The 25945-nt window shown below is 40.7% G+C and overlaps 1 protein-coding gene across 1 annotated transcript; it reads left to right on the top strand.

The window, feature by feature from the left end:
• Positions 1-642: 642 nt before the first annotated feature.
• Positions 643-25158, top strand: VGLL1 (vestigial like family member 1). The gene is made up of 5 exons (XM_016216537.2): positions 643-754; positions 4968-5186; positions 13769-14188; positions 21980-22066; positions 23835-25158. The coding sequence occupies exons 2-5, from the start codon at positions 4985-4987 to the stop codon at positions 23876-23878; spliced, it is 753 nt and encodes a 250-aa protein (XP_016072023.1). The 5' UTR covers positions 643-754; positions 4968-4984; the 3' UTR covers positions 23879-25158.
• Positions 25159-25945: the final 787 nt, after the last annotated feature.

Raw genomic sequence — 25945 nt, 5'->3', positions numbered from 1 at the left:
AATATTGTTGAAACAGAGAACAAGGGGAACAAAGAATGGCTTCGGGGTTTGGGGCCGGAATGATGATATCACTTCCTGAAGTAATATTGGAGATTTTTTAAATGAGAATTGGGACCCTCTGCTCCAAACCTCTAGCTGGAGTCCCTGGACTGCTTCCTCTATTGCAGGTTCAGCGATGTCCTGACTTCCTCTGGGGCCCACAGAAGCCTGTGACAAGTCCAGAATCCTGGGGGCCTGGGCTCCCCTTCCCTTACCACAAGGAAAGAGGGAGAAAATAGTAATGAATTAAATGGACTCTCTCAATTCCTGAGACTCAGAGTGGCATCAGTTTGATCCAAGCCCCACAAATGACGTTTCAGATTCAGATGTTATTGACTCTGTGTGTGGTTTCCTGGCAAGCAATTGGCTGCTTACTTCAAGAGACAACATTGCTAAGTGCTTTTTTTAATGCAAAAAGAAAGAAATAAAAAAGAGCACCTATTTTCCTCATTCCTGCAGGTGCCCAACCCGATTGACTTGTTGGAGTGCATTTTCTGCATTCTTAATAGATAGCTAGCAGGAAATGCCTTGTATAGCCCCACTAGAGTGGCAGCAAGCAGCAAGGGGAGGGTACAAAATCCTCAGCCCCTGCTTCCGTAAGCACTGAGCTGCTTTAAAAGGGGCCAGGCAGCTCTGGCCATCAAAACGGACCTTTGACCAGCCATAGTTCAGCATCTGCATCTTGCACAGGCTCAGCTGATGGTCAAGAATTAAGGTAGGAGAAGCTAGGGACTTTTTTTGGTTAAGGAGGGATGCAAATTGAACTGCAAAGGAATCGGGGCACGGGGTGGGTGGGTGGGTGGGGAGCTGTGAGCACCATATACTTTGCTCAGTGAGATAAAATCTAGTCCCTTTTGGGCTTTTATTCCAAGTGATCCTTGTGACAACGTCTCTGACTCCTTATCCCACCCCCGGGGTGCTGGGTACCGTTTTGCAGAAGGGTGGTAAGTGTGTCCCTGCATGCAGCCTCCGTGGTATAGTCAAAGCCAAACAGCTGGTATTGGATCTGTGTTAAAATGTTTGTACAGAAGACTGGGCAATATTTCGAGGTCTACTTGGGACATTTGGTGTATGTATATTCTGTGCACTGGAGAAATTGTAAGCTGCGGTGTACTTTTGTAACTTTGCTGTTCTCACTGCACAATTGACAAAGCTTGGCCTTGGGGTTTGTCTGCAAGAGGCTTTTACAACATCGAGGCTCTTATACAGATACATCTTCTCCAGGACAGCCCCATCCTTTCTTCTGATTCACTGAGATCCCTTCAGTTCAGGCTTTGCAGCATCAGCTTCCAAGCCAGACCCACCCTGACCAATTCACTCATGAATAGAGATCCCTCACAGAAGGCTCATTGGAGGACGAAACTGCTCAAATTTCTCCATAGGTGCAGTGAGATGCAGTTCTTCAAAGATTAAGCCACATAGCAGCTCTCATAATTTTAACGTCTTTCAAATATAGATCCTGTCCACTGAGATCCAAGTGCAGCCCAGAGAACAGCTTGTGAACTGGATAGAGAAAAGTCACCCAGGCATTCCTTTGAAAGCATGTCGGTGTTTTAGGGGAGGAACAGAGGGGCAGAGGGTGTATTTATGGTTTATTCAGGATCCCCAGTTCTAGGGTCTGCACCCTTCAAGGTGATGGGGCTGAGGTGTTGCCTCTGACTTTCTCTATATCCACCCTTTCCTGCCTGTGGCCACGTGTCCTGTAGTCTCTACCCAAGGAGAATAGGAACGTGCTTTGGGGCCCTGAGATCCCAAGGGTCCAGCCAGCAGTTTTCCCCCTGGCTTCAGGGAGACTTACAAAGATAGAGAACAAGCTGTGTCAAGCCTTAGCCTAGAGCAGTGGCCACCAGCAGTTCTGAGAATGAGTTCTACAAAGGTGCTAAGCGGCTCTTGAAGGGAGAGGCTTCAAAGAGAAGCCCCGAGGGAGTGCACAAATGTTCTGCCTGCATTCTGTAAAAGAAACCAGGTGGCTGGGTTAGGGACTTGCCTCAAGGTCCTCTAGAAATTAGAGGCCATGCCCTTACATTTGGTAGATGGGGAGGCTGAGGCCCTCAGAAGGGAAGGGACTATTGGTTCCACCAGGTAGACAGTAAGAGATGATGGAAAAAGAACAGACATTGAAGTCGGAGTGACCTGCGTTTAAATCCCACTCTGCCACCACCTAGCTGTGTGGCTTGGGCAGTTTATTTTACATTTTCTAAGCCTCAATTTGCTCATCTATAAAATGGGGACAATAATACCTACTTTGAAGGTTGTAAAGATCGGAGAAAACGTGATATGTTTCTGTCACAAAGTAGGTATTTTGAAAACTGTAGCTTTAGAAAAAGTGCTGCCTCCACATTTATTCATATCTTATAATTTATAACACCTTTGCTTTATTTTTTGAAATGTGTTTGACATATAACATTGTGTGACTTTACGGTGTACAACATGTTAATTTGATAAATTTATATATTGTAATATGATCACCATTATAGCCATAATTAACACCTCTTGCATTATATAATTATCCTCTTTAGTAGTTGGAATAATTAAGCCCTAGTCTCTAGCAGTTTTGATGACAGTAATACAGCACTGTTGTCTATATTCACTGCATTGTACACTATATCTTAAGGGCTTATTTACAACTTGGTGCAGGTTTGTACCCTTAAACAACATCTGTCCTGTCTTCTGGTAACTGCCAGCTTATTTTCTGTTTTTACAAGTTTGGCTTTTTGAAATTCCACATATAAGTGATAGTATGCAGCACTTGTCTTTCTCTGACTTATCTATTTCTTAGTGCTTTACTTCTACAACTCTGAGTATCTGAATACATCATGGTCTCTGTCCACATGATTCCAATAATTGCACAATTATTGAGGAATAATTTACCTACAGCCAAATGCACAAATCTTAAGTGCCCAATCTCATGACTTTTGACAAATGTATACACCCATGTATAACCTTCACCCTCAATAAGATGCAGACACTCCCAACACCACTGAGAGTTCCCTCCTGCCTCTTCCTAGTTTCCACCTCACATGAAACTTCTCTGACCTCTATCACCAGAAATTGTACCTGTTCTGGTTCCTTTGTGTCTAGCTTTTTATCACTCAATGCATTTTTGTGATTATTCCATGATGTTGTGTGGATTGGTAGTTTGTTCCTTTTTGTTGTTGAATAACATTCCATTGTGTGAAAATGTCACAGCCAGTTTATTTATTTTCCTGGTGATGGACATTTGGGTTGTTTTCACTTTGGGGCTATTATAAATAAAGCCGCTATGAACATTCATGTACAGGTCTTTGTGAGGACATATGTTTGTATTTCTTTTGGTTATATGCACTTAGAAGTGGAACTGCTGGGTCATGTGGTATGCATATGTTTAACTTTATAAGAAAATTGCCAAACAGTTTCTCAAAGCGGTTGTTCATGAGTTTTTGGAAATAAGGATACAATGGATTCATTTCTCAGGTAGTGCCTGGTTATACTTAGTGTCTCTGTCAACAGGGAGAACAGATCGATGTGTTTAATCAGAGGCTTCTGGAGACAATATAGTCCAGTTATGACTGGGGCTAAAGTGATTCTGAAAGGAAAGTTCTTTAGAAAGGGTCCCCCGATGACTGCCAGATTCCTTCTTAATGCCCCATCATAATCTGTTGACTCTTCTAGCAAAACCTTAAAAGAATAGGCTGCAGAATTCATATATTCTAATCTCTTCTTTTTATCCAAGAGGAATCTGAAGCCCAGAGAGGCCATGTGGTTTCCCAAAAGTCAACCCCAGGTCCTCAGACTCCTCTAATGCATATGATTTCCTTGCATTGTGCTGTCTCTGCATGAAATGGCATTCAGCCACTGTTTAATGAATACCTACATTGTGGTAGGTGTTAAGGATAAAGAAATGAATAAGAAAAGACCCATCCTAAAAGGCCTCATAGGCAGGGCTATTCAACTCTCCTCATTTCCTTATAATCACAAGAAAGGATAGATTTAAGGTGTCTTTAGCCTAATCACATGGGTGGCCAGTGGTAAAGAAGCAATCAGATGGGCTACTTCTCCACTTAAAGAAAGGCCACGCCGTGTCTTGATTGCCTGCTGTATGCCATTTACTGGCCTGGGAGCAAAAGGACAACCTCTGCCCTCAAGAAGCTCACAGGTAGAACAGAGCCATAGAGGCCAAGTTTAAGGCAATTCAACAAACAGCTATTGAATATCTACTCTATTTGCTGGCCCTGTTCTATGTGCGGAAGATATGGTGGTAAGCAGAGCTGACAATCTTTCAGGTGCTTTTCAAAAAAAGTCTGTGTGTGTGTGTGTGTGTTGAGATCTGCATTTGGTTCAGTGTATATCTCTCTGAAGGCCTTAGGACTGGTGTGGTTTGTAACTGCTAGTTTCTAAGCGGGTGGGGGTGGGTGCAGGCCACCATCATACATAGATTCTGGCATCAGGGGAGTGGGAGAATTTGATGTATTTTATTCTCTTGAATGGAAGTGGTCAAGATAGAAAGCAATGCTTACTATTACAATGGAAATTGTCAATACACGCTGGATTGCTTAGTCAGCTCTATGGGGAAGCTCACCCCTTTTTCCAGGGGGATCATGTAGTTCTGGGAGGAGGAATGCACTTCCCCAGAAGGCAAGTAACCCCATGATTTGGCCTCATTGTTAATTTTTTCTTTCATTTCCTAATGCTCTTCTAGTCATGTTGCCAGAAAGTTCTTCTCAGTTGTAAGGAACGGCCCCTTCAGTGCTTCAAAGAGCTCTGTCTTGTTGTTTCCTGAACACTGATTAGACCAGGCTCCTCAGCTGGTCCTCAGATCAGCATAGCATGGTTTTTGATCCTGTACTTGGTAGAAGCTAACTGCTTGCTCCCAAGGATGCTGCTCATCCAAACTATAGCCAAGCCACTTGGAAAAATAGTGCCAATAATATTTCACATTTTATCTGCAGCTATCACCTGTGTCACAATGGAAGAAATGAATACTTGTGCAGCCCAGATGCAGAAGCCTATAAAGACAGAGTGGAATTCCCGGTGTGTCCTTTTCACTTATTTTCAAGGGGACATCAGCAGCGTAGTGGATGAACACTTCTCCAGAGCTCTGAGCAATGTCAAGAACCCCCAGGAATGGAGCTCCTTGAGCCAGAATGGAGATGTGGTCCTGAGGAATGGTGAGCTGTTGCAGGATATGGGGCCAGAATTCCCAATCAAGGATATCACTGAAAGATAGTTCTCTGATTCTTTTAATGCACACAGACATGTATATATTTGCTGAAGGCAAGTCGCATTGTCTGGAGAGAAGCAGCCACCCCTTTCTTTGAAGTTTAATGTGAAAATGGACACTTTAATCAAATTAGTTCACCTATTTCATTGTTTCCTCAATTGTGTAAAATGCTGGCTGGATTAACTGCTCAGTATACAATAACAGCACCACAACCCACAACTGTTTGTCATTAGCACTATTGTCAGTATTATTATTATTAATAGTAGTAGTAGTACACAATAAGAGCACCACAACTGTTTGCTATTGTCACCTTATCAGTCTTATTTTTATGATTATGATTACTGTTACTGCTACTACTGGCCTCACCTAAAGACTCATGATGTAAAAAAGCATGTCCCATGTGGATACATGCAGCCTCCTCACCACTAATAGTGGATGATCTGATGGTTAGGGCTGGGTCCAGAGAGAGGTAGGAGGAGCCTTACCACATCTCTTTCCCCACCCTTAACAGTATCAGGGGTCTCCCCCCCCGCTTTTTTTTTTTAATATCTTTATTCATTTCAGAGAGAGAAAAGGAGAGGGAGAGAGAGAGAGATAGAAACATCAATGATGAGAGAGTCATTGATCGGCTGTCTCCTGCACGCCTCCGACTGGGGATTCAGCCAGCAACCCCCTGCATGTGCCCTGACCGGGAGTCAAACCCCAATCACCTGGATCCTAGGTCGATGTTCAGCTGCTGAGCCACATTGGGCCAGGCGGGGGAGGGCGGGGGGGGGGGCGTCTTTTGCATTAACTATTTGGTAATTAAAAAAAATACATTCTCATACCTCAAAACAATTATTTCAAGAGCTATGTCAAAATGTGCTCATCAAAATATCTAGGTTTGGAGAAAGCCCAAAAAATTAAGCTGGCAAAGCATGCAGTATGGCTTTCATAGACCTTAGACAGTTTGCATTCATAGGTCCATTCCCCTGTATAGATATGAAAAAAGACATTTTGTGACTGCATTAGCATAAAAACAAATATAATCCAGGCTGCATTCATTTTATATATTCATTATCATTATTATATTTATTTTTTTCTTCTAATTTTAAAAGCAGTTAAAATTTTCATGGGCTCCTAAAGTATTCATGGACCCTAGGCACTATACCTGCTGTGCCTAATGGAGAAGTCACCTTGCCAGCTGGATGTGACTTGATAGGGCTCTTTATCACCTTTTTGAAATATGCAAATAGAACAAGGTTTGATTGATTTTTTTTTTTTTTTAAATATGTTTTTGTTGATTTTTAGAGAGGGGGAGAAAAAAACACCCAATAGTTTGCCTCATATGACCAGGGACTGAACCCACAACCTGGGCATGTGTCCTGACCAGGAATCAAACCCTGTGACCTTTTGGTGCATGGGATGATGCTCAACCAACTGAGCCACACCGGCCAGCGTTGTTCTAATTGTTTTTAGGAGCTCTTTATTGCAATCGCTGAGCTCATTTTAATTTTTTCTTTCACGTTGAATGCCTTCCTCCTCTTGGAAGATGTACATGTCTCCAAATGGGACACTTTGTGCAAAGTGGCCATGTAGGGCTTCTGCCCATAGAGGAAGAGCTCCCCTGTTTTTACACACCATCACCCTGGCTTTGCTTTTTGGGTTTGGACAAGAAGTTGGTATATATCTGATGTACTCACCTTTGCAGAATTTACTTCTAAGAAATTCCTTTTCCAGTTAGGTGATGTGATTTTCCTAGAGACTCTTGTGAATTAAGTAAACATGTAGAAGGGTGTGTGGTAGAAGCACATACTAAGGAAATGCTGTAGAAGATCTTGTTGTTAAAATGGGAACAAGGAGGTAGATGGAGAGATGGGGAGGTGATGTTCAAGAGTGTGCTGAGTACTTCAGAGCAGGAACAGAAATGATTGCTCTTGAGTCATTTGGGAAATTGATATGTGGAAACTGAGATTCAGAGGATCTATCTGGCTCCAAAGAAGAGTCAAAACCTCCTGCTCTTTATGCACAGACAAGATTGCTGACTTTGCTTCTTTGACTCTGATTTAGATCTAAATACATTGGCTTGAATTCATTACAATCATCCCCTTGTAAGTACCATGCATCCACAGTCCTTCACTTCATTCATCCTGCTTCCCTGGTAAAGCCCAACCTGCAATAAAACCAACTCTTAGCCTATTGACCCATTTCTGTGCTTCATTTTGCAGCAAGATTCAAGTGTCCTCTTCCTCTCCTCTCCTGCTCTCTAGAATGAACTCCACTCCCATTTCGTCCTCATCACTCCTTGAAACAATTTTTATCAAAGTGAACCAGTGACCTCCACTTTCCAAATCCAATTGTCCTCTGTCCTCATCTTATTTGACCTATCAGCAACATTTGCTGCAGTTGATTGCTCGCTCCTCTTGGAAATATCTCCTTTACTTGGATTCTATAACATCACACCCTTGGTTTTCCTCACCTCCCTGGTTACTGCTCCTCAGTCTCCTTTGCTGGCTATTCTTTTCTATTCAACTTCTAAATGTTTGAGGGCTCCAGGACTCAGGTCTCAGACAATTTCTTTATCTACACCCATTCCCTAGGGAATCTCTTTCAGTCTCTTGGTCTTAATTACCATCTTTATGCTGATCAATTTCAAGTGTGTATCTCCAGTCAAAGCTGGATTTCAGACCTGTCTATCCAGCTGCCTACTTGATACCTTCACTTCATGTATCTAATAGGAATCTCAAACAAAACAAGTCCCAAACTGAACTTTTCATATTCTTCTTAATCTGCTCCATCCATACTCTCTCCATCTCAGTAATGGAGCTGCATCTTTCTAATTAATTGGAGTCATGTTTAACTGCTCTCCTTATCTCATACCCCATGTCCAATTCTTTGAAAAATTCTGTAAGTTCTGCCTTCAAAATATCTCCAAGATCTGACCACTTCTCCCCATCTCCATTGCTATCACCTTGGTCCAAGAAGCCATCATCTCTCCCCTGGATTTTTGTAGTAGTCTTCTGTCCTTGCTCCCCTTCAGCTTATTCTCAAGATAGCAATCAGAATATACCATTAAAATAAAAGTCATAACATAGCACCCTTCTGTTCAAAACCCTCCAATAGCTTCTTCCCATCTCACCTGGAATCAAATCCAAGCTTTTTAATGGGGCCCTACCTCATCTGAGCCCATTATCTTTCTGCTCTCATATCATGCAACTTTCCATCATACTCACTCTGGTCCAGTCTCTGCTATTTGTAGAACATGCCAAGTACAATCTTTCCCCAGGCCTTTTGCACAGTCTCTCTCCTCTTCCTGAAATGCTCCTTCCCCAGATAACTACATGGCTTATCCTTTCTTCACTCAAGTTTCCATCCAAATGTCCTCTCTTCGTGCAATCCTTCTCTGAAAAATCTATTTTAAAAAAACAAACCCAAACCTGTCACCCTGTATCTTACTGTGCTTTATTTCTTTTTAGCATTTGTCACAACTAGGCATATTATATATTTATGTGTTTCTTGTCTTCTCCCAAAAACTAGATTCTGAATTTCATGGCAGCAGGGACTCAACCTGTTAACTGCTACTTTCCAAGTACTTAGCTCAATGCCTGACACATGGAAGGTGCTCAATAAATATTGCTTGAATGAATGAGATTGTGATTTGGATCCAAGATATGGATGTCTGCCACTGATGGAGGCACTATAGAGAGGGAGTATCATGTAGTGTACCAGGTAGTCTGGGGACAAGCCAGCCTCAACATTTATTACCAATGTGGCCTCTGGCACATCACTTCATCTCTCTGTGCCTCAGTTTCCTTATCTTTAAAACTGAGTATTATTTAACTATAGGAGTCAATAAGATAATACATGTCAAGTGGCATATAGGTGCCATGCAGGTGTTAAGTTATTTTTGCAGTGGTGGTACCAAAACTTGACATGTGTTTATGATCAGCTAGAGTGGATATGAGTGCCTACATTCAAAACATTAGCATCAGAGCAGCAGGCTCCTCCTGTAAGCCTCCAAGTTTCCCAGGGGCTTCTACTGTGTGGCAGCTGTACTGTTTTCCATGTATTCTTACTTCACTCTATTTTATAAAGCCCTGGCCCACTAAAAGAACTTGCACATGGCATTGGTTGCCCAAGCCAAACAGAGAGGCGGCTTTCATCTCCACCTAACTTCTTGGTTGTTGCACTTTCCCTGAAGTGAATCTCAGATCCGTTGACTGTGAAGATGTCTCCCTCAGAGTATGGTGTGGACTAGGCAAATGCCTGTTCAGCTGGTTGCGCAAAGGAAGGAAAAAGCCTGTCTTCCTATCGCAGTCACGAGTTTAGTTTCTCCTAAGCTCTGCTGACTCAGAAGAGGGCCCCATGGTTCTCACTAGAGGTGTCATATGAGATACCTGCAGCTTCAAAAATAGTGAGAAGTCCATAAAGTGGCCATTCCTGACTGACCGTTAGCATCCTCTGAGTCCCTGAGCTATGCCTAGAACAGGCTCCCATTCATGGGCTCTTAAGGCTGACTGGCCTACATTCTAAGGGCGCTCTGTCAAGCCAAATATGCATCGACCTGTGTGGCTAGAAAATGTCATCGAATTTCCTGGCTGCTTTTCTCAAATCAAAGTTATTTTTTAAAAATTTACTTATGTATAATTTATACTGGCTGTACATTTCCCTTTAAAAAGGACATTGGTGATTTCAGAGTAGAGAACTCTAGAAGCTTCAGTAGTTACCATTGTGGGGGGCACAGTCCTCGTGCACATCCCACCTCATATTCTTCCTATTGTAGCCCTGATCCCAGCTCCAGGCCTGGCAACATTACCCAAGGGCTGCTGAGAAGATGAGGGTGCACATGTGAGTGCCTAAGGGTCTTTAACAGCCGGCCTCAAAGGGTCCAAATCCTTCCCTCCCCTCCTCTATAGTCTATGAGGGTGAGAAATAAATGCTGGGGTTTTTTTTTAGTGTGAATACCTGTATGAGATAGAGCCATGCTAGTTTTTTATGACACTTGTGAACACTGACAACTTGGTGTCTTCCTTTTCAGCCAGGGAGAGGAAACTGTGCCAACATACATTGAGCTCCTACTGGATGCCAGGTACCAGGCTACAATTACTGCATCCACTTCAATGGTTTATAAATGTCAAAGATGGACAAACTGAATCTATAGTGTTAGAAGACAGGAGAGTGTTTACTTTTGGCAATGGGCGGTTAGTGGCTGGACATGGGCACGAGGAGGGCTTCTAGGGTGGCAGTCATGTTCTGTTCCTTGATCTGGGTGCTCATTACCCAGTTCGTGAAAATTCCCCACTTGTGCACTTTATATCTGTATGTTTTCCTGCATGTGTGTTGTACTTCACAAAACCACTTTACAGTGGATATCCATATCCTCACAGAATAGGAAACTGCAGCTTAGCGAGGGAAATGATGAGTGAGGTGCACCACAAAGCAAGTGAGTGGTAGAGATTGAAACCCAGGTCAGTCAGACTCCAGAGCCAGTTTCTTGACTACTTCACTGTCCTGCCTTTGTAGACTCTGATAACACCCTAGCAAGAGGGTTTATAACACCCATAAGGACTATAGCTAATACTGCTTGCAATGGCTAACATTTATTGAGCACATACTTCCTGTGAGTGAGGTCCCTTGTAAGAGGGTGTCACATGTATTATCTCATTAGATCCTTATACCAACTTATTGGTTAAGTCTCACTGTGTCCATTTTTGTGGTAAAGAAACCAAGGCTCAAAGAGTCTAGCGACTTTTCCAGGATCCCACAGCTAGTAAGCGGTGGTTATTTGCAACCAAATCAGTCTGATTGCAGATCTTGAGCTCTTAGCCACTTTCAAATACTAGCACATGCTGTGTATTTCATCTCCATTTTCAGTTGGGAAAAGGAATCTGGATAATCATTAAAAAACTAGGTACCTCAAGGAGGTGATTGTGATGGATGGTGTGGGACTGAGCAGCACCCCATCCACACCCCCAGTGCCCTAGGACAGGACGGTCTCCTATAAGCTGTCCCTCTGACTCTGGTGTTATTTTGATCTCAGCTAGTACAAACAATATAATATAAAGAAGGCAGAAAAGAGAGAGTCAATGTGTGCAGATTGGGCAGGCCAAAGTTGGGACTTTCATGGTGCAAGATGTGGGTGTGTGTTCTGAGAGCTCTAGGTTTCAACTTCATCATAAAGCAAGATTTGTATTAAAGGCAGAGACAGGGAGGGGAGAAGGAAGGAAAGAAGAAAAGATGGATGGGAGGAAATCAGGCATTTATGTGTTGGTCTTTTCACAATTGTCACCCAGATTCACTGAGTCAAGAGGTTTCTTAAGTTTTTACTTTAAAATAACTTTTTTTAACCACAAAAATAATGTGTAAATTTTTGAAGAATTTAGAAAACACCAGTAAGCAATCAGGACACAAAACCATGTGTACATCTATGCACACATATTAAGTTTTACAACATAACATTATTTTGCATGAAATGGGTTGTAACTTTTTAAAATCTACAATACTCATATATATCTCTACATGCCATTACATGTTCTACTACAATATCATCTTTATAGCTCAAGAGTATCTTTTATATAGATATACCTAATATGTTAAAATTTTTAGACATTTAGGTTATTGACAATCTTTATTATAAATGTATTATATTTACATTATGACTGTATTATAAATATCACTTTGAATCTTTGTAGCTAAATTTTTACATACATCACTGATTATATCCTTAAAATAAATTGCTATCAGCACAATGACTGGGTCAAAGGGTACACACAGATTTTAAGGTTTTGACGTGTACTGACAAATTGCTCCCCAGAAATGTTATCCCCATCTGCCCCTCCAACCCCAGTAGTGTGGGAAAGTGCTATACAGTGCCCTAACTTGCTACTGGCCTGCAGATATCAGTTTTCAAAAGTAGCATCCATCCCCAGGAACAAATCTTAATATATGTTTCTTTGCCCTTGATTTCACTGAAAGAGGCCAACCATTATAAATGATGTGAAATGTTGGGCAGAATGTCTGTGCCACATAAGTTAAGGCTTTTTTTGCTCTTATCACCTGTTTGACATTGAAAGCTATAGTGGTGGGTAAGGGCACTCCAGTATCACTGGGCAGACTTCTCAGATGTTTTCATTTTGTACAAAATCCAGGTGAATTGAACATTCAGGAGAGCTGAGAGAGGCACATGTGGAGGGAAAAGAGACCAGACAGTCTCTCCAGCCTTCCAATCTTTCTTTGTCTCTACACCCATGCCCCCATTCATTATTATCTTGGACAGCTGAGAGGCTCCAAGCCTTAAGTATCTGCTAAAACTTGATCCCTCTTTCCCTTTTGCTTGTGTGAGTGTTGAGACTGGAGAAAACATCCATCATGAAACATCCGTGTCATGAACTATCTTAGACTTCTTAAGAATTCAAATTCAGCCGCTATTATAGGCACAATTAAAATTAGTGTTTCTGAGACCAAAAGAGCTTCCATTCCTGTTAGTCAGTCTACAAGAACTTTACAAGAAGAAACTGAGTTACTGCTTGACCTTGAATATTTTGCTTTTGCAGGAAGAGGTCCAAACAGCCACTTCCCCACCCCATCACTTATCACTCCAGCTTAGATCCTTACTAGGCTAATCTGCTTTGCTATCTTGGTCCAGTCTCCTAACATTCCCATGCCCCAGATCCCTCTTGAAATGGGGTTTTGACCCCTAGACTTGTGTGAGTGACTGACACAGGCAAGTGTTAAACCCCTTATAAAGTTCTGTGGAGTCTTTCTAGTCTGTGTATTCAAAACACCAGCTATAAAATAAAGCCAAACAACAGCAACAACCAAACACAAATCACCTTTAATCAAGCAATTCTTATAGAAAACTTTCCTTGAGGAGCTAGTTGGACAACAATGCAAACATATATATACAAAGGTGCTCATAGCAATGTTGTTAATATAATAGAAAAATGGAAATAACTGAATTGCTCACAAATACCATGTTTATTAGTCACATTACTACCTAATGATAGAATACTGTGCAGCCTTTTAAAAAACTGGTGTTGGCTCTATTCATTGCTATGGGGAATATTTGTGATATTTTAATGATGTGAAGGCAGCCTTAAAAACAATATGTGATATGAAAACAATGCAGCCCTGGCTGGGTAGCTCAGTTGGTTAGAACATTGTCCCAATACACCAAGGTTTTGGGTTCGATCCCAAGAATCAACCAATAAGTGCATGAATGGGTGGAATGACAAATCAGTTTTTCTCTCTCTTCTTCCTTCCTCTCTTTTGCTTTTATTTCTCTCTCTCTCCCTTCCTCTCTTTCTAAAATCAATAAATAAAAATAAAAGTAAAACAATGTATACATGAATAGAAACAAATCCTAGTAAGAAATATACTTAAAGGTGGACAATAGTGGTCTCTGGATATTATGATGAGTGACTTTTTAACCTTTTCTACATTTACTCACATTAAAAAATATAGTATGTATTAACCAGAAAAATTAGGTTACTTCCATTTTGAAAACAATAAATAAACACCTAACATGTCTTCTAAATCTTTCCTTCCCAGACAGTGACATGCCTCCAAATCAGTGGCGTTTCTCTTCTCATTGGACAAAGCCACAGCCAGAAGTATCTTTTGCAAATGGTAACGCCAACTGCATCACGAATGGGTTTGGTCCCCTGGCTATGGATCAGTACCCACTGCCCCTGACTGGGAGTCCCTCTGTTCAGCCTGGAGAGCTGTGGCATTTCTCCTCCCCAACCAGTCCTGGCTCTCCAGAGTCTGAATACCCTCGTGCCTTCTCCACTGGGCACCTGGTCCCAGAGGACCAGCCTGATGGGAAATATGAGTCCTTCCTAAATTTCCTCCAGCAAGAGAGATGTGTAGCCCATCCTCAGCAATTTGCCATGTGGGAGAATTGCAACTCTGCCCAGGCAGCCAGAACCACGGGATCACCCTTCAACCTGCCTTCTAGCTCAGCCCACTGTAAGTAAATGCCTCCAGATACCTGGAGGCTTGCCTCTGATTGGTTGGGGTTGAGAGAGAGTTGCATGAAGTGGGGTGTCAAGACTAATTGCTGCCACTCCAGGCATGGGGGTTCTGAGGGACAGAATGTTCTGCTTAAATGTTCTATATATCTTCACTAGGCTTCATTAACATTCACAGTTTAATGAATAAAGGGTTACACAGAGAGCCAGCCAGATGAACTTGGCCTGGAATATTCATTCAGTCTGTTGACTTGGACTTATCCTAGAAAAATGATGTGTTGATGTCTAAAATTGTAGGGTCTGCATTCACCTCACTGTGAGCAACCAAATAATCCTTTTGTAAAACAGAACTCTGTGACATACCTACAACTTAAAACTCTATTCTCCAAATGGATTGGCAACTTACAACAATGCCAAGCTCCTAGGCAAAAACAAGGGCAATCTATACCAGCCATCTGCTCCACGCATTAAAATTCAAAACAACAGTAGAGGTGGCCCTATTGCTGCCTGGAGACTATCACAGTGCCTGGCTGTATATGACTTGCGCCTGTGCACTGGGCACACCGGATTTCTCCTGCTTTGTTTTTCTTATATTCCTGTTCCCTGATTGTCACTCCTCCCACTGAACTAAAACACTTCTTCATTTACACTCACTCAACAAATATTTAACTAGTGTCCACTAAATGCAAAATACCCATAAAAAACCCCATACAAGACTCCCTTCTATGTAAAAGGATGGGAAAGAATTGGCCTGAGGCATATTTTCACCAAAAGAGCAACTCACTCTGCTGCAAGATTTGCCTTTCACATGAAATATTGGTAATAATATATATTTTATATTTCCTTGGGGCCAAGTGTGCATCCTCTGGCACTCTGCACTCCAGGTGAATTTTCTTTTATAGCTCCCAAGTCCATACATATCTGTGGTTCTAGTGTCTCATGCCTGAAAGAAATTGCTAGAAGCTGCCTTTACTCTGACCTAAGTATATAGCACACAAAGGGCCTGTTCAGCATAGCCTCCCTGTGTTCCATCCTAATGGACACTGTGGTTCATCTTAATGTTGAAAAAAAATTCCCATTAAAATACCAGTACATCATTTCCAGAGTTTGATTAAGAATGTAAGTACTGGAAGCTGGGAAGATGGTGGCACTGTGACAAGTAGAGTGCCCTGACTCCCAGCCACGAACTTCATTTAACACTAAAATACTGCATAACCAGCTTGGAAAACCAGAGAAATATACCTGAGTAGACATATTTCAAGTAAGGAGCACTGAAGAAACATAATAGAGTCTGAAGCTTTTCTCTGCTCCCTTTATCTCCCTGTATCTTGTCTATTTTTTACTTTTTATTTTATTATTATTTTTTATTTTTTTATACTAATAGCAATAAATTCCTTTTCTCTCTCTCACTCTATTTTTTTTATCTTTCTTCCTTCTTTTTTTTTTTCTTTCTTTTTTTTTTCTTTAGCATTAGTGTTCTCTCTTCAATCTCCCAATTCTACTTTCAATTGGAATGTTTTCATTGTGACTGTCAGGATATTTTGTAAGATACTGCTTGTTTCCTGGCAGTTTGGTTGTGTATTGTCTTGTCTTGCCAGCACCTGTAAAACAGCTCACATGACATGGTTGTGGATGAGCCACACAGCCAACCTCAGAAGAGAGTCCTCCCAAGAATGGTTCAACAACAATCTAGACGAAATAACAGAAGAAGAGCCCAAAGAACCCACAAAAGGGATACTCACAAAAGGGGCACACCTAGAGCAAATAGCTCAGAAGTATAAGGAAAACACACCTCTGGGCTCCTCTGGACATACACTACAAAATCCCACCACACAAGACTGGGAGACAGCAAATATATCTAATATACAGATACAAACACTAAGAGCCACCAAAATAGGGAGACAAAGAAACAACCCCCAAACTAAAGAAAAGGAAAAATTGCCACAAAAAAACCCTTGATAAGATGGAGTTAAGCTAGTTGTCAGAAATAGAGTTCAGAGTAATGGTTATAAAGATGCTCAAGGAAATTAATGAGAACAACAAGACACTTAAGAGAAAGGTCGAGGAACTTAGTGAAAACATAATAAAAGAGCTAGATATCACAAATAAGAACCAAGCAGAAATGAAGAATACTATATCTGATATCAAGAATACACTGGAAGGAATTAAAAGCAGGCTCAATGAAGCAGGGGATAGACTAAGTGACTTAGAAGATAAGGTAGAAAAAAACACTCAATCAGCAGCAAAAAGGAAACACACTTAAAAAGCATGAGGACAGTCTAAGGGAGCTTTGGGACAACATGAAGCAAAATGACATTTGCATTATAGGGGTACTAGAGGGGGAGGAAAGAGAGCAAGGGATAGAGAACTTGGTGGAGGAAATAATGACAGAAAACTTCCCTACACCAGCAAGGAAGAAAGCCACACAAATTCAGGAAGCACAGAGGTTTTTAAACAAGAGGGATTCAAAGAGACCCACTCCAAGACACATCATAATTAAAATGGTAAATGTTAAAAACAAAGAGAGAATATCAAGGGCTGCAAGACAGAGACAAGCGATGACCTACAAGGGAACCCCCATAAGGCTCACAGCAGATTTCTCAACAGAAACACTTCAGGCAGAAGGGAGTGGCATGAAGTTCTCAAAGTAATGAAAAGCAAGAACATGCAACCAAGACTGCTTTATCTAGCAAGCCTGTCATTTAAAATTGAAGGTGAAATAAAGAGCTTCCCAGGCAAATGAAGGCTAAAGTTGTTCAGTACCACCAAACCAGCATTGCAGGAAATGTTAAAAGGACTACTTTAAGAAAAAGAAGGAATATTGAGAGAAAGGTACATCAGCATAAAGGGGGAAAATGGCATTAAATAAGTATATATCAATAGTAACCTTAAATCTAAATGGAATAAATGCTCCAATCACAAGACATGGGGAAGCTGAATGGATAATTAAACAGGACCCAAATGTATGCTGTCTACAAGAGACTCACTTGAGAGCAAAAGATTCACACAGGCTAACATGGAAGGGATGGAAAAAATATTCCATGCAAATGGAAGTGAAAATAAAGCTGGAGTAGCAATACTTATTTCAGACAAAGTAGACTTCAAAATAAAGACCATAACAAGAGACAAAGATGGTCACTACATAATACTAAAGGGATCAATCCAACAGGAGGAAATAACCCTTATAAATATATATGCACTGAATATAGGAGTACCTAAATATATAAAAAATTTCTTGGTAGACTTTAAGGGGGAGATTGACAGCAACACAATCACAGTGGGGGACTTTAACACCCCACTGTCATCATCGGACAGATCATCAAGACAAAAAATCAACAAGGAAACAGAGACCTTAGAAGACACTCTCGATCTAATGGATTTAATTGACATTTACAGAACATTTCACCCCAAAGCAGCAGAATACACATTCTTCTCAAGTGCACATGGAACATTCTCAAAAATAGACCACATGTTAGGGCACAAGGCAAGTCTCTACAAATTCAAGAAGACTGAAATCATATCAAGCATCTTCTCAGATCACAATGCCATGAAACTAGAAATCAGCCACTATAATAAAACTCAAAAATTTTCAAACACATGGAGGCTAAATAGCATGTTATTAAACAATGAATGGGTTACCAATGAGATCAAGGAAGGGATCAAACATTTCCTGGAAAAAACAGAAATGAACAGATAACTCAAAATCTATGGTACACAGCGAGAGCAGTCCTGAGAGGAAAGTTCATAGCAGTACAGGCCTATCTCAAGAAACAAGAAAAAGCTCTACTAAACCATCTACACAACAACGAAGAGAACTAGAACAAGAGTAGCAAGAAAAGCCCCGAGGAAGTAGAAGGACGGAAATAATAAAGATCGGACATAGAGACTAAAAAAAAAAAAAATCAAAAAAAAAAAAAAAATCAAAGAAACCAAGAGTTGGTTCTTTGAAAAGATAAATAAAGTTGATGTACCTTTAGCTAGACTCACTACGAAACAAAGAGGGAGGACCCAAATAAATAAAATCAGAAATGAAAGGATTGATATAACAACTGACCCAAAAGAAATGCAAAGGATGGTAAGAAAATACTATGAGCAAATATATGCCAACAAACTGGACAACCTGGGTGAAATGGACAAATTCCTAGAAGCATATAATCTTCCAAAGCTGAATCAGGAAGAATTAGAAAACCTGAATAGGCTGATAACAACTAATAAAATGAAGCAGTAATCAAAAAACTCCCAGCACACAAAAGTCCTGACCAGATGGATTTACAGGGAAGTTTTACCAAATATTCAAAGAAGAATTAACACCTATTCTCCTCAAACTATCCCAGAAAATTCAAGAGGAGGGAAAACTCCCAAACTTTTTCTATGAGGCCAGCATGGTCCTAATCCCAAAACCAGATAAAAACACTACAAAGAAAGAAAATTACAGGCCAATATGCCTGATGAACATAGATGCTAAAATTCTCAACAAAATACTAGCAAACCAGATCCAGCAATACATTAAAAAGATCATACACCACGACCAAGTGGGATTTATTCTGGGGGTGCAAGGCTGATATAATATCCACAAATCAATAAACATGATACATCACAAACAGATTGAAAGACAAACATCATATGATCATATCAAAGATGCAGAAAAAGCATTTGACAAAATCCATCACCCATTTCTGATAAAAACTCTCAGCAAAGTGGGAATAGAGGGATCATACCTCAACATAATAAAGGCCATATGCTACAAATGTACAGCCAACATACTCAATGGGCAAAAACTAAAACCATTTCCCTTAAAAACAAGAAAAAGACAGGGATGTCCACTTTCACCACTCTTATTCAACATAGTATTTGAAGTTCTTGCCACAGCCATCAGACAGGAAGAAAACATAAAAGGTATCCAAATTGGAAAGGAGGAAGTAAAACTGATTATTTGCAGATGACATGATATTGTACATAGAACACCCTAAAGACTCCATCAAAGTACTACTAGATTTGATAAATTAATTTGGCAAGGTAGCTGGATATAAAATTAACATCTGGAAAGCGATGGGATTTTTATACACCAACAATGACATCTCAGAAAGAGAAACTAAAAAAACAATCCCATTTACCATTGCAACTAAAAAAAAGTAAGATACCTAGGAATAAACTTAGCCAAGGATGTAAAAGACCTGTACTTGGAAAACTACAGGATGCTGAAAAAAGAAATAGAGGAAGATATAAACAAGTGGAAGAATATACCATGTTCATGGATTGAAATAATTAATATCATTAAAATGTTCATACTACCCAAAGCTATTTATAGATTCAATGCAATTGCTATTAAAATACCAACAGCATATTTCACAAAGTTTGAACAAATATTCCAAAAATTTATATGGAACCAAAAAAGATCCCGAATAGGAGCAGCCATCTTGAGAAAAAGAACAGAATGGGAAGGATCACTTTACTGGATATCAAACTGTACTACAAAGCCATTGTAATCAAAACAGCCTGGTATTGGTACAACAACAGATATATAGATCAATGGAACAGAGCAGAGACCCCAGAAATAGACCCACATCATTATGGTCAGTTAATATTTGACAAAGGAGGCAAGAGCATCCAATGGAGTAAAGACAGTCTCTTCAATAAGTGGTGCTAGGAAAATTGGATAGCTGCATGCAAAAAATGAAACTAGACCACCAACTTACACCATACACAAAAATAAACTCAAAATATATAAAAGACTTAAATGTAAGTCACGAAACCATAAAAACCCTGGAAGAAAACATAAGTAATAATGTCACAGACGTCTCACATAGTGGAATAATCACTGATACATCTCCTAGGGCAAGAGAAACAAAAGAAAAAATAAACAATTGGGGCTACATCAAACAAAAGCTTCTGCACAGCAAAAGAAATCAGCCTCAAAATACAAAGGAACCCCACGGTCTAGGAAAACATATTTGCCAAGTATATATCGATAAGGGGCTAATTTCCAAAGTGTACAAAGAACTCATACAACTCAGTAAGAGGAAGACAAACAACCCAATTAAAAAACTGGGCAAAGAGCTCGGTCGGGCATGGCTCAGTGGTTGAGCGTTGACCTAGGATCAATGCAATTGGGGTTCGATTCCCGGTCAGGGCACATGCCCCAGTTGCGGGCTCGATCCCCAGTCACGGGCATGCAGGAGGCAGCCGATCAATGGCTCTCTCATCATTGATGTTTCTCTCTCTCTCCCTCTCCTTTCCTCTCTCTGGAATCAATAAAGATATGTTTAAAAAAAAAATGGGCAAAGAACCTGAATAGACACTTCTCCAAAGAGGACATACAGATGGCAAAGAGACATATGACAAGATACTCAACTTTGCTAATCATCTGAGAGATGCAAATTAAAACCACAATGAGGTATCACTTCACACCTGTCAGAATGGCTACCATCTAAAAATCAACAAATGACATGTGCTGGCGAGGATGTGGAGAAAGGGGAACCCTGGTACACTGGTGGTGGGAATGCAGACTGGTGCAGCCACTGTGGAAAACAGTATGGAGGTTCCTCAAAAAATTAAAAATGGAGCTGCCTTTTGATCCAGTGATTCCACTTCTAGGAATGTATCCTAAGAATCCTGAATCACTAATCAGAAAGAATATATGCACCCTTATGTTCACAGCAGCACAATTTACAATAGCTAAGATCTGGAAACAGCCCAAGTGCCCAGCAGTAGATGAGTGGATAAAAAAAGTAGTGGGACATTTACACAATGGAATACTATGCAGCTGTAAAGAAGAAGGCTCTCTTACCCTTTGGGACAGTATGGATGGACCTGGGGAATACTATGTTAAGCAAAAGAATCCAGGCAGAGAAAGGCAAACATCACATCATCTCACATGTGGAATCTAAAGAACTTAATAAACTGACGAACAGAATAGATTCAATGACATGGAAGCATGGATCTTACTGATGAATCTCTGAGGGAAGAAGGGAGGTGGATGGGGGGGAGAGATTAACCAAGAATTTATATGCATATATTCATAACCTATGGACACAAACAATGGTGTGGTGAGGGACTGGGGAAGAGGGTGGGGTGAGGTGGAAGGGGTCAATGGGGAGAAAAAAGGAAATCTGTAATATTTTGAACAATAAAAATAAATAAGAAAAAAAGAATGTAAGTACTTAAAAAGAGTAAATTATAAAAATGTCTTGCTTGGAAAACCTATGAAAATTCCCACCCTGTACTCTTTTTCAAAAATCTGTTTCTACTCTATTCAGAGGGAAGATTAGGCCAACTGTGTTTGTGTACATGCCTGTGCAACACACAGCAGAGCCCTGTTTCAACAGTTGGTTAGAACACAGATGGCTCAAATTATCTCCTCCCAAACATAACTCTACACAGTTTAAATCTAATTCACCAAATACTTAGTGAACATCTACTATATTCCAGGCATATCATGGCAAAATTGTTTTGCAGGCACATTCTCAAATGTTTATCACTAAAGTCTTGACTGCTACAAACTCTTTGCACTTTTCTGCTAATGTTGACATTAGTCCTATTAATTGGTGACTGATGGTTCTGGATCTGTTGAGGAAGTTGTTGGCCCTTAATCAGAAACACTGCATAGAAGATGAGTGCAAGGTCCAGGGGACCTTAAAAACAGAAGCTTCTCTGTTTTTGTAGCATCTGAGAAAATATGTCAGGTGTCCATAAAGCGAGGAGCAGATGATTTGGGGACCCTGGGGTAAAACTGAGCACTTTCTAACCCAGCCCTAGAGATTTCATTTTCAATCATTTTCTTCTTTTCTAGACAAAAAATATTTACGCCCAGATCGTGGACCTGCCAGTGCCAGCCTTGCCAGCGCCAGCCTTGCCAGCGCCAGCCTTGCCAGTGGAAGTAAGTACATGGTTCTGCTTTTGATAGTGTCTCTGTATCTTGAGAACAAACTTGAGGAGCAGCTTGTAGCACAAAAACCAGAATCTTAAACAACGGGAAAAACCCTCATTTGTATTATTTAGTATTTTCATAGAGTTTGTTTCATCTGAATCTCAAAGAGCCCATGCATTTGTAATCTTATAAAATTCCTGACCATTTTCTTATTTTGACTTAGAAGCAACCTTGCTGAGGTTTTTTTTTTTGTTTGTTTTTTTTTAAATCTGAGCTGGATTTAACTGAGATTATTGAGGTGACTCAGAAAAATGAACAAGTTCATAGGATTAGCTTGCTCTGTCCCAGATGTCCAGTTTTCAGTCTAGAATACAGGGCCACCCCAGGACTCTACAGTCAGGGAAAATGACACTGGAGGCCAAAGGCCAGGACTGTGAGCTCCACACTCAATTTGAAAGTGGTACCAGTAGGAACTTACAAATGACAATCTGGGTGGAATGACATGAGGATCTTCATGACCTGGGTTCAAATGGGGTTTCATTACTTACTATTTCAGGAACTTGATCCCATTTCTTAACCTTTCCATAGCTCAGTTGCCTCCTTTGTGAAATGAGGATTAAAATAGTGCCCGCCTCAGGGTTTCTGTAAAGATTAAGTGATAATATATGTATGTGCTTTGAATTTATATACTAATGTAAATTAGCCACAGTAAGTTATTAAAAGTAAGCCACCAAATACACACACACACACACACACACACACACACACACACACACACACACACACACACACACACTGGGCATCTTGTGTGCCAAAAACTGTGCTCCATGCTGTGTTTGAGAGAAGCAAAGGGAACAGCTGCCACCATGGTCCCTGATCTCAGGCACGTTACAGTCTAATGTGAAGTGGGGGAGAGGGCAATATATAGACCTCACTAGAATGTCAGCTAAACCTATGAGTTGAGGGTGTTGCAAGTGAGTGATTATCACAAGGAACCATGGTATCTAAACTGTACAAAGAAGGAAAAATAGACAGATGGAGGGTGATGGGGCATTGAGGTTGATGGAATAGAGGATTAGGTTATGTAAAAATGTAGTAATAAGAATACTTAAGCCAATGACATGGAAGGTGGTGATTGGAGAATAGATGTTTATAATTGGGATGACAAGGATGCCACCTGTGTGGGTGATGACAACGTCCAGCATGTGACTGTGGGAATATCTGTGAGGTAGAGAAAAGTAAAAGGTCATTAGAGATGAGGAGAATGACAAGAATCACAGAAGTGAAGCAAAATAAGAACTAATATCTACCTATAATGCCGGTGCTATTATTATGCTATTCACAGATAGGAACACTGAGGCTTAGGGAGGTTAAGTAACTTGCCCAAAGTCAAGGTAAGTGCCAGAGTCAGTTTTTTTAAAGGTCTTGGTCTTATCCACTAAGCTTAAGCTGCAGTGTGACCACAAAGTAATTCCACTTTACTACAAATAAAGACACTGTCTCTTTAGCAAAATAACAGTGAACATGTACTGAGCATATATGTGCCAGGCACTGTTCTAAGGGCCTTACGTGTGTTTAACTCACTTAATCCTTCCAGAATCTTAAGAGGCAGGTATCATTAGTAACCCCATTTAACAGATGGGGAAAGGAGTTCAGATAGGCTATGTAACTTGCCCAAGGCCACACAGCTAGGTAGTGGTGAGGTCAAAATTCAAACCTGGGCTCATTTAACCCCCAGAGCCAGCTTCTTCCTCATCATGCTTATCTTGTTTTTCAGAAAGTCAGTCTCCAGAGAGAAGAAAAGATTTCTTCTTTTACTGAACTTCGGTTTGAAGAAGAGAATTCCCTTTTCCAAACCTTCTCATTATTTTCTACTGTGAATCCAGAGGGTCTAGAGACATCACTGTCCTTTTCTCTTTTTGCCACTAAAGAGCACTGAGTCTGGAGCAAAATTTCTGTTTTCCCTAAAATTGTATACACTTCTCTTCCTTAGCACCTATGCCCTATGGCATGGGTTTTCAAACTTGATAAGTGAATCCCCAGCATATAAAATCATTAGAAAAGCTGTTCAGGGATGGGGAGCATGGAGGCCCACCTGCTAGCTTACCCCACCCTGCCACTGCACCCACTGCTTGTCTACTTAGAAATTATAGTCCCCTTACTCTCACTAGCGGGGTCTTTCAAACCAAGACTGACTGTGGGGTATCCTACGAGGTTGTCCCACTCTTCCAATTGAATAAAGATACCAGGACCAGTCTGAAGCTTTCCAACCTTTACCAGACTGTGAGTAGCTTCACTTCTGCCTTTACCAAAATGAAAATGAAAATGGGGTGGGCAAGATCCCTTGACAATGGGTTGAAGCTGGCCATTCCCTGCATCCTCAGAGTCTGGATGGAAGTGGAAAAGGTTTCAGGCTGGCCCTGATGAATGAAATACTTTAACTTGGAAAATTTGATTTCTCAATTCTAAAAAAGAGTGATTCCAACAGGAATTGCTGAGAAATCTGAGGACTAACTTATTGGAAGTTAGTTTTTTAGCAAACTGCCTTATTCCAAGCTGAGCCTTGAGTAAGTTCTGTATTCAGAGCATGTCTCAGCTGCAGTTCTTTGAGTTCCTGTCTGCCCTTACTCTGAGGATGAGGACTCTGGCATCTGATACCCCACAGGTATTCATCTGGACCTTGGCAGCACCTCTCGGCCTTCCACAGGGGCCAACCTGGCTTCTATAAACAACATAACCTTTCCTTTAGCTCTTTCACTGTTAATAACAACTGGGAAAATTAACTTCCTTTTCAGCACAGAACCATTGGGGCCACCCATGTAGACAACCCACAGTATCTTAGATGAATTAGAGGTGAAAGACAAGGGTTGGTCCAAGACATAGCGGCAGGACCTCCCTGCAGATTGTTCCTGATAAAATGACAAATTTCTCCAAACTCTTTCATCTCTCTAATCTAGTAGACAGCCTTGTGTCCACTGTGAGCTTGGAACTTACCATGTGACAACCCTGGAAGACCCTGATGTCAATGTTCCCTATTCACACCCCACTTGTTCCTGTGTAACAGCTCGAAGGGTGAATAATAAAACTTCACTTTTCTGGAACATGCTATTCTTAATTCTAAATTATTTCACATCCATGATCTCGTGCAAAGTTTCCAACAGCCCTGAGACTGGCATTATTATCCACATAGTACATGTGGATACTGAGACTCAGAGTTGGTAAATGGCCTGCCAAGATCACAGAGCCAGGGCTGAAGCCATGTCTCTGACCTCAGAGCTCTTTTCTCTCCATCATAATACTTATCAACATAAGTATTATGGCTCCTAGATATTTTTTTTTCTCCCATCTGCTGTGTAAGTAAAGACCACAGCTCTTGTGTAAGTGAATTGGTGATTTAGGCAGTAATGCAGTAATTCTCCTGTCTCAGGAACAGCTTTTCCAGTGTGTTACATATGTTTCCTAGATTAGTAAAAGAAAAATTTGCCCAATATATTTTCTGTCAGTTATTTACCTTCAAAGGCCATGTTCTGGCTGGGAAAACTCAGGGTAGAGGCTGATTCTAGCACTTGTTGCACATAATTTATACAAGTGTGTGCTTATCTTGCCTCACTCTAAAAAGACTCATCTGTGTTAGAAGATAGCATGTACCATCAGAATTGAACTCTTACTATGCTATTTAGGGGAAAAAAGTGATTCCAAAAGGAACAGTATCTTATGTAGCCTGGGTAATTTGGTAACATTTTCCTGCAAATCCCTCAGTTTGGAAACCCTCGAATAAAGCGGAAAGCAGCAGTCAATTTTTCCACTTTAATAAACAGGGAAGAAAAGGCCTCTGGTCTCTGAGAGACCCCTGCTCCTCTAACACACAGAAGTAAATTCCTGCCCAGA

The sequence above is a fragment of the Miniopterus natalensis genome, chromosome X, assembly GCF_054644295.1.
Source record: "Miniopterus natalensis isolate mMinNat1 chromosome X, mMinNat1.hap1, whole genome shotgun sequence".
Classification (NCBI taxonomy): Eukaryota; Metazoa; Chordata; class Mammalia; order Chiroptera; family Miniopteridae; genus Miniopterus; species Miniopterus natalensis.
Note: the sequence above shows the minus strand (reverse complement) of the source record. Positions and strands in the feature narration are given on the sequence as shown.

What these genes read in the sequence shown, in the direction of transcription:
- VGLL1 (XM_016216537.2), top strand. Translation starts at nt 4,985, where the DNA reads ATGGAAGAAATGAATACTTGTGCAGCCCAGATGCAGAAGCCTATAAAG. An exon ending in AGATGTGGTCCTGAGGAATG is followed by an intron (nt 5,187 to 13,768) that starts GTGAGCTGTTGC and finishes TTTCCTTCCCAG; the next exon opens with ACAGTGACATGCCTCCAAAT. An exon ending in GCCTTCTAGCTCAGCCCACT is followed by an intron (nt 14,189 to 21,979) that starts GTAAGTAAATGC and finishes CTTCTTTTCTAG; the next exon opens with ACAAAAAATATTTACGCCCA.